At 51.5% G+C, this 9,139-nt stretch overlaps 1 protein-coding gene across 1 annotated transcript; it reads left to right on the top strand.

The window, feature by feature from the left end:
- Positions 1–8: 8 nt before the first annotated feature.
- Positions 9–9,139, top strand: LOC105982428 (protein FAM154B-like). The gene is made up of 4 exons (XM_013012017.1): positions 9–56; positions 2,759–2,938; positions 4,015–4,217; positions 8,531–9,139. Exons 1-4 carry the CDS (start codon positions 19–21, stop codon positions 8,896–8,898), a joined length of 789 nt encoding a protein of 262 aa, XP_012867471.1. The 5' UTR covers positions 9–18; the 3' UTR covers positions 8,899–9,139.

Genomic DNA, 9,139 nt, shown 5'->3' on the forward strand with positions numbered 1-9,139 from the left:
CCGCGGCGAGCGGAGGCCATGAGCGTGCGGTGCCTGTGTCAGATCTGTAACTGCGGGTGAGGACGCGTGCCCCGCGAAGGGACGGTGGCGGTGCAGGACGTCTGCGGCCTGCGTGCGTGCGAGGCCCCTAGTCTGCGGCCTGCGTGCGTGCGAGCCCCGGTGTGCGGCCTGTGTGCGTGCGAGCCCCGGTGTGCGGCCTGCGTGCGTGCGAGGCCCCTAGTCTGCGGCCTGCGTGCGTGCGAGGCCCCTAGTCTGCGGCCTGCGTGCGTGCGAGGTCCGGTGTGCGGCCTGTGTGCGTGCGAGGCCCCTAGTCTGCGGCCTGCGTGCGTGTGAGCCCCTGTCTGCAGCCTGTGTGCGTGCGAGGCCCCTAGTCTGCGGCCTGTGTGTGTGCGAGGCCCCTAGTCTGCAGCCTGTGTGCGTGCGAGGCCCCTAGTCTGCAGCCTGTGTGCGTGCGAGGCCCCTAGTCTGCGGCCTGCGTGCGTGCGAGGCCCCTAGTCTGTGGCCTGCGTGCGTGCGAGGTCCGGTGTGCAGCCTGTGTACGTGCGAGGCCCCTAGTCTGCGGCCTGTGTGCGTGCGAGGCCCCTAGTCTGCGGCCTGCATGTGTGCGAGGCCCTAGTCTGCGGCCTGTGTGCATGCGAGGCCCCTAGTCTGCGGCCTGCGTGTGTGCGAGGCCCTAGTCTGCGGCCTGTGTGTGTGCGAGGCCCCTAGTCTGCGGCCTGCGTGTGTGCGAGGCCCCTGTCTGCAGCCTGCATGTGTGCGAGGCCCCTAGTCTGCGGCCTGTGTGCGTGCGAGGCCCCAGTCTGCGGCCTGTGTGCGTGCGAGGCCCCAGTCTGCGGCCTGTGTGCGTGCGAGGCCCCTAGTCTGCAGCCTGTGTGCATGCGAGGCCCTGGCATGTGGCCTGCGTGTGTGCGAGGCCTTAGTCTGCGGCCTGTGTGTGTGCGAGGCCCCTAGTCTGCAGCCTGTGTGCGTGCGAGGCCCCTAGTCTGCGGCCTGCATGTGTGCGAGGCCCCTAGTCTGCGGCCTGTGTGCGTGCGAGGCCCTGTCTGCAGCCTGTGTGCGTGCGAGGCCCCTGTCTGCGGCCTGCGTGTGTGTGTGTGCGAAGCCTCTGGTCCTCAGCCCGGGCACAGCTCCTCTGCAGCTCCCCATCCTCTAGGTGGGACCAGATGTGACTGCCCTCCCTTCTCCCACTGGGCACAGTGCCTCCTGCGGCCGGCCTGGCAGAAACCCAGGATTGTAAAGTTCTGCCAACAACCCCCACACCTATAGACAGGCTTCTCGTCCTGAGCTACTCTGTTGACCCAGGGATTAGGCCACTATGTGCTTAGTAAAGATGAGCAAGCCCAGCCCTTCCCGTTGGCAGTCCTCTTCAAAGGGAATGCACAGCACGATAGCCGGTGAGAAGATGCTTACTTTTGAGGTGTGAACCCAAGAACTCTGGTGTGCAAGAAGACATTTTAATTTCTCCTAACTTTAATGTGTATCAACCTAAGTTCCTTTCCCAGACAGCCATCAGGAAATGTCTTTACTATGTTTTGGGGCAAGGGAGGGGAGAGACATCTTTTTTTCAGGCAGTGTGAAATGCAAAAAGCTGAGCCACTGGCAGTGAAAGAGGCGTTTCTTGATGGGCTTTGAACAAAGTAAAAATGTCTTCCAAAATGCCCCCCACTGAAGCTCAGTGTCTTCCAGGGGGTGCCTCTGCTGCTTTCCGTCTCACCTTTGACCAGTTACGAGCTACTGGTACGGGGCACCACTCACCCCACCCCTTTGGCACCTACAACCCACTTTGAAAATGTTTTCTCAACAGCTGTCTTAAAAACTGAATACTACTGCTTAGTTGCTATCCAGCCATGCTGCGCTTATGGTTCTGAGAAGTGTGTTAGGTACTGTAGTCACGTGGGTACCACAGAATGAACTTACAGTAACTAGAGTGGCTAAGATGTCACTAGGTGATCAGATCTCATGGGACTGTCATCATGTATGTGGTTTGTCCTTGATGGAAATGTCACATGTATGATACCACATGGCTGACTCAGTCAGGGTTCTTTGTGATGAACAATCTAATGTACTCTGGTTAGTTTAACAAACTATGTCACTCATTAGAAAGAACTAAAAATAGACCATTTTCAGGGGCTCAGTGGTAGAGTGCTTGCCTTGCATGCATGAGGCCCTGGGTTCGATTCCTCAGTACCACCTAAGCAGAAAAGGCTTGGAAGTGGCGCTCTGGCTCAAGTGCTAGCCTTGAGCTGAAGAGCTGAGGGACAGCGCCCAGGCCAAGAGTTCAGGCCTGCAACCCACCCAAAAAAAAAAAAAAATTCAAAATAAGCTTCTAGGACTGGGTTGCACAGTCAGAGGTAAAGGCAGGCCCAGGAGCACGGTGTCAGCCACAGTCATAAGCTGCTGAGTCAGAGACTGGCCCTGTAAGCCAGGGTGTTGCCCAACGGCTGCCAGCTGCCGCTCTCTGCCTCCACCACACCCTCGCAAACAAAACACACGCCAGCCTGCCACGCTCCCGCAGTTCCCAGCCTGAGCATGTGCAAGAGTGAAGCATCTTCAGGAGCTTCACCTGATAGCAGCTCAGCTTTGTGTAGCTCAAATGTGAGAATACACCACAGTGTGTGTTATTTTTCTATGCATGGCTGTGGGTTTTCTTTTGTTTTCTAGAAATTCTGAGTTCTTTGGAGTACTCTGGGTAAAATGCAGCGACCGCGTGAAACGTTGGGTAAAGCAGAACAATCTTTCAGTGTGTTTGTTTGCACAGGCAGCATCGTTGTCCACAAGGAGCCACAAGGATTTATGACAGTGCTGGCGTATTTCACCCCACAACCGAGTATCTGGAAAAGTTCCCTACATATGGCAATGTTCTGCCTCCTCCAAGTCTTAAACCCAAGCAACAATTTCAAGCATACCGTGCTAAAATGGAAGGAGTAACTACATTTAAGTAAATATTGAGCAACGATTTTGCTTTACTTTTCTCTCAACTCTCGGGTCTTAATAAAGTTTTCTTACTATTTAAATTTAGCTATTTAGTTGATTTAAGATGAAACAATCCAAGAAGCAAGAAACTAGTTAAATCACAACTTGAGGGGGAAAAAAATGACAATTAAGTCAAGCTGCCAAAAACAGAAGGGAGGAAAATTTTGTATTGATTTTTTAACCTCCTAAAATATCTCTTCTTTGTGTACTTTCTAATGTCACCAACACCTGAAGGATTGTGGGAGTTCCTGAATTGCTATGTCTGCGTCTCCTCTGCTCTTTGCATCTCTGATCTGTTTTCTGTCTTCTGACATGTCATGGGCTCAACTTTATCAAGATGAGAGAAATGAGCTAACCCCTGAAGGGATTGAGCAGTGAGCTGGACTGCGGAGGTGGAGGCACATTCCAGAAGCGTAGTGTGTAGCAGGAAGGAGCACAGAGCACTGGGAGTCCTCAGAGGAGGGCAGCCAGAGCAGAGGAAGCCCCGAGAACCGAGGCTGGTGACGGGGCCCAGGCCAGGCTCTGGCCGTGTTTGGTTTTGTCTGCGTCCCTGCAATGTCTCCCCGACCCTCTGAAGGTCTGCCATCTCCCTTGGGCCCAGGGTGCTATATAAGACCAGGTTGGATTATGTGTCTGTGAGAGCCGAGTGCAGAAGGCCAGAGTCTCAGACATTCTACCGGGAGCACCCAGAGAGTATGCTGAGTTGTCTTAGGAACCATAAACAAGGGTTTTGACCAAGGAGAGCATAACTTTGCAGGTTCATTAAACTGTTCACTGGAAGTTTCCTTATATGCTAGAAAAAAATTCAGGAGCTTTAGAATTCCATTTACTTAGCATCCAATTAGCTGGTTCTGTTTCAGTGCTCTGGAAAGTTCACTAGATAGGTATAAACAAATTTAATTTCTTCTTTCAAATTATCAAGTATGATCATTTTACTATCTTAGACTTCTAAGGTAAGAAAAGCCTTTGAAATTTTCAGTACCAAAATCACTGAAATAAAAGAACTTGTGAGGCCATGTTCCAAATGTGTAAATATTGCAGGTCAGACTACCGCCCTTACGAAGTGATCCAGCCACCTCGCCACATCCGAGAAGAATATAAGCCGAAGCAGGGGAAGATTGATTTTGGTACTACCTACAAACGAGATTTTAATTCTCACACAGTGCAGCCTGTGGTAATAGTCCGGCCTTTGGAAAGAAAACAACTTAAAAAGGGAAAGTTGGATACTGTCCCAACCTATAAAGGTAACTTTCCATTTCAAAATGGCGCCAAAGTCCTAGAACTTAGAGGTTTAAGAGCAAACGGTGATTTTGGTGAGTTGCCCTGCTTAGCCACCATAGTGTAGGAAAATTCTTTCCTCTCTTTGGTCAAAGTGGTGTTGTATAGCAAAATCCCAAATCAACCAACCAAGCGCCATCCCGGGTAGAACGGTTAAGAGGCCAGGCTCTTCTCTCATCCGGTGAGCTGCACTGATGAGGCCTTGACCGTGTCAGCTTAGTCACTTTCTTCCCATCCTAGCATGGGTTGACACTGAGATTTTGAAGTCTTTGAAAAGGTTAAATGAGTAGCAATTCTTCGAGTTCCAACCCAATCTATATAGTTAGGAGACAGGAAACAAAACCTTACTTGTTCATAGATGAAGAGCAGCGTGGAGGGAAGCGTCCATCTTTAAGCAGATGATTCTTGAGACAGAGTCTGGGAATGTTTACCCATCCTGAAGCGACGGTGCTTGCTAACCGTAGAAGACTCCAGCACAGACAGCATGGGTTACTTTTCCGCTGCTAACTGGCTTGGAGGAATAGCATCTGACAGTGAACGACCAGGTTCTACAAAGAACCTATCTGATGATTGCTTGTGGGAGATTGAGGTCTTCGTTTAAAAACCAGGCTATTTTGATAATAGATACTATTCTATATTTTTGTTTATAGACAATGTAATTGCATCTCTGAAAGAAACGTCCTGATATTAAGGGTCCTAGCATCAAACCTTTTTGTGAGAGTGGTGCCCTTGCCAACCAGAGTCATGACGCATGCTTTAATTATACAATAGCTACAAGCACAGCCTTTAACTTCTGCATGTGCCAGCCCAGCACTCTGCACTGTGGTTTATAAACTCTCCAGCGTGCTGCCTGAGTTTAAAGCTGTGTGTGGTAAAGGGACACACTGTGGAGAACGATTGGGCGTGTGGCACTTGGCTGCTGAGATCCAGGTGCACTCACGTGTAGCACGCGAGCTCCCCAGAAAGGGAGGAGATCAGAGAGCTGCTGCTGCTGTAGAGGCTTGGAGGAGGGCATGGTCGGTATTCTACAAAAGACAAGCTTCAGAATGAAGCAGTAATCCACTGAAGTAGAAGCAGTGATCTGTCATCCCCAGTGAGAAACTGACTTATAGCTCAGGGAGAAGAAAAATGAGCCAAAGGAACAGGAGGTTGGCCTGGAACTAGCCATGGCTGACTCTGAGTATCTGCTGATACCTGCCAATCAAGAGAAGAGACCAAGCACTGGGAAAGCGCTGCCTCTGGGGCCCCAGACTGAAGCTGGGCCAATGCGGTTACCCAACACGCACACCAAGCCTCACGCCACACAGCACCACCTAACAAGCACTTGCTGTGTGCTCTCAGGAAGAGGGGTGGTCTCTGAGTGGGGGTGTAAAGAGAAAGCCTGGAGAGGAGTCTAGAGCAGGCACCAAGAAACCCCTCCAGCAGACCAGTCTCCAGCGAGCACAAGGCATGGCCAAAGGAAAGAGGTGGAAGGCGCCATAGCAACAGCAAACCCCAGACAGCCTACCATAATTGGACCAACGCAGCTGCCAATCACTGGAGACCTGTGTGTACATATCATTATCTGTGCTACCCATGATGCCTAGCTTTCAAATGATAATTATACAAAGAAGAAGGAAGTAGAAGGACTGCCAAGAGACAGATAACTGGTTGATGAGTGGCCCAGATACTGGATCTGGTTAAAAACCATGACTAATATTAAAAGTTGTCATGGAAAAGGTGGAAAACTTAATGGACAGATGGAAAGTTTTAACAGATGGAAACTATAAAAGCGAAATGGAAATAGCTAGAGTTAAAAAAAAAAAAGATATAATCGGGCTGGGAAGGTGGCTCAGTGGTAGAGCGCTTGCCTTGCATGCATAAGGCCCTGGGTTCGATTCCTCAGCACCACATAAGTAAGGAAAAAAAGCCTGAAGTGGCGCTGTGGCTCAAGTGGTAGAGCGCTAGCCTTGAGCTGAAGAGCTGAGGGACAGCGCCCAGGCCCAGAGTTCAGGCCCCACGACCAGATATCCCCCCCAAAAAAAGATACAATCAAAATGAAGACGAATGCCTTTCATGGCCAGTTGTGATACATGCCTAAAATCCCAACTGCTTGGCAGATGGAGGTAGGACAGTGGTTCAAAGATAGCGCTGGCTAACTTAGCTAAAGACCCTGTGTGGAAAGCACTGTGCGACACAGGTAGACCCAAGACGAGTCCTCGATTCAATTCTCAGTGATGTGTGAGAGAAAGGGAGGGAGGGAGGATTGAGTCACCAATGGACCACACGGTCTGGTGGGGAATCTGGACTTGGGACATATCAATGCACTTACCTAAAGCAGAACACAAGGAGAGAAAATGCAGGTTTTGAGCACCTGAAGCAGAGACACTTTTAAATGAGCCAAATGTGAACACATTTGCAGCATTGTCTGAAGACCTCGTAGAAGGAATTTTCCAAAACCAGCGAATGACATCAGAGTTCAGGTCCAGGAAGGTTAGAGAGCTAAAGCAGAATAAATTGGTAAGAAGAAGAAAATGTCACTTGGGAAGGAAAGGATGACAAAATCCTTAAAGCAGCCGGAGGAACTAAAAGAATCACTATAAGGAACCCACACACTGGTGCCTCGCTGCTTCCAGGGGCCTTCCGCTGGTGGCTCACGTCTGTAAATCCTAGTGACTCCAGAGTCCGAGATTTGAAGATGTTGATTCAAAGCCAGTCCTGGAAGGAAAATCCATGAAATTCCTATGTCCAGCCAGCAAAAACACAGAAGTGGAGGTGTGGCTCACGTAGTAAGGTGCCAGCTGCTGAGTAAGAGCTTGAAGCACTGAGTTCAAGGCCTAGTATGCATACTAGAAAAACGCTGAGGGTCAGTGGCAGGACAACAAAATTGCCTAAAATATTGGAAGCCTACAGGACCAAAAGACCTGGGTTAACTTGTACTATCCCAGAAAGAGCAGCAGCCTCTGTCTCACCTCCTCCAGAGAAGCACTGAGGCATCTGAAGGTAGACGAGGACTGACAAAGACCGCTAAAGAGGGAAAGCAGGCCGTGTCCTGCGGACTGAGTCCAGCGCCTCTTCCTGAATGAAGTCTTGCACGCGGCTGCCCCTTTATGCCTCACCTGTGGCTTCCGAGGGTTGAGACACAGACTATGACTCAAAGCCTCAGCCTCTCCTACCTGGCCAGTCCAGAAGAAACCGGCAACCACTAAAGAAACGGAAGGAAACCAGCTGACAAGACAGAAGCCCTTACTAACAAGTGCTGTCTGCCCGTCCCGGCTTTGTGGGGCTTCCTTTAAATCACAGTTGGCGTGGTCAGGGGAAAACATTCTGTTCGCTCACAGAACACTGTTTCCTGCGAGCCGCTTTATGAGCAAGGGCCTTCAATAACATCCCTGACTCCCTCTCAAAGTGGTGTCACGGTTTTCCTATCTGTAAAGAGCAGAAAAGCTCCCTGGGAAAAGGATGCCAGCGGAGGGGGGGGGGGGTTGGAAGGGGAACAGGGGGGGGGAGGGAGCAGGAGGGAGGGGCTGCCTCTTCTCCACTGGGTACCTGACTTCCGGGTACTCTTTTGGCACCCTCCGATGGCCACTCTGCCAAGTGGCCCCTCTGCCCGCTGGGCCTCCTTCCGGTCTGCCTGGAGCGCACCCTCTGTGCACCTCTGTGAGCTCTCCAGCTCGGCCACAGCATCGCTAGCCTCTTCTTCCACCTGGCTCCCCGCCATCCGTCCTTGCCGGCCTGCCTGGTATCACTGGTAATCCTCAGGCTCTACCCTGGCTCGTGCGTCCTCTCCCAAGTGCCCGCACCTTAGCCCATCACCCAGCTCCTGGTGGAAACACCAAGGATGAGGGACTTTTCTTTTTAGAAGAAGACTCTACTCCAGTAGACACCACACGGACCTCAGCCCATGTTCTAATACGTCATCCACGTCAGGGAACACGTTTTTATTTTAAGCCCAGGATGTCCAGGCTCCCCTCATCATTTTATGAGTTATGCTTAAAATCCTAGCCAGTTTGTGGAGATGAGACTAATTCCCTGCACTGTCCCACCCGAACGCGGCTTCCACTAACTACCCACAGTCTGTGTAGTCAGAGAAGCTGGAGCTGGGGTTACTGCGCAGAAGTGGGTGAAGGGGCAGAGGCAGGTGGAGATGAAGGGGAAAAGGAACAAATGCAAAGGGAGATGGGAAATTCTGTGCCGATGCTCGAGTTTAGATTTCCAGGGGAAGTGAGATGCTTGACAAGGAACCGACATGGTTCTTAGAAGATGTAAAGGTGCTTTGTTGTTTGCTTTGTTTTTCAAGATGACTATAGACCTTGGAACCTTCAGAATCGTGAACTCTGCAAGCAGGAGCACACCTACCATCCCCCGACAGTGAGGTTTGGGAACGCAACCACGTTCCAGGATGACTTCGTGCCCCATCCGCTGGCAGTCAGGTCGGCCAGGAGGAAGGGGCTGCCCGGGCCCCCGGAGGAGGCTCGCTGTGGCCACAGGCCCATGGGGGCAGCGCGGCGGGGCCCCAGCCCCTTCCAGGGCTCCACCGTCTACTCGGCGGACTTCACCCCAAAGCAGCGCAAAGTCTGCCCCGCCAGCGGCCCTTTTCCCAGTGGCTACAAGTTTGAAACCACAAACTCCCAAGGTCACCGGCTCTTCCGCAAGGTCACCGGGTAGGGAAGACGGGTCCACTTAGAGAGGCCCAGGGCCCAGTTTTTATAGTGTAGAAGATACTATGAGAGGCACAACAAGCCACTTTGAGATGTTTAAACCAACTGGGAAATGTACGATAGGAAATCAGAATCCTGAAAATCCACATGAACTCCTGTCTCAGCCAAGATGGCCCTCCCCAGAATTCCTGCGGGGGGGTGAGCGCAGTCCATGGCTGTGCTCACAGCCCATAGCCACTGCTGCTGCA

The sequence above is a fragment of the Dipodomys ordii genome, unplaced genomic scaffold (assembly GCF_000151885.1).
Source record: "Dipodomys ordii isolate 6190 unplaced genomic scaffold, Dord_2.0 Scaffold15, whole genome shotgun sequence".
NCBI classification, from domain to species: domain Eukaryota; kingdom Metazoa; phylum Chordata; class Mammalia; order Rodentia; family Heteromyidae; genus Dipodomys; species Dipodomys ordii.

Bases quoted from the DNA above. Each gene is read 5' to 3' on its own strand.
- LOC105982428 (XM_013012017.1), top strand. From the start codon at position 19: ATGAGCGTGCGGTGCCTGTGTCAGATCTGTAACTGCGG. The intron at 57-2,758 runs GTGAGGACGCGT...TTGTTTGCACAG, and splicing joins TGTCAGATCTGTAACTGCGG to GCAGCATCGTTGTCCACAAG. The intron at 2,939-4,014 runs GTAAATATTGAG...TAAATATTGCAG, and splicing joins GAAGGAGTAACTACATTTAA to GTCAGACTACCGCCCTTACG.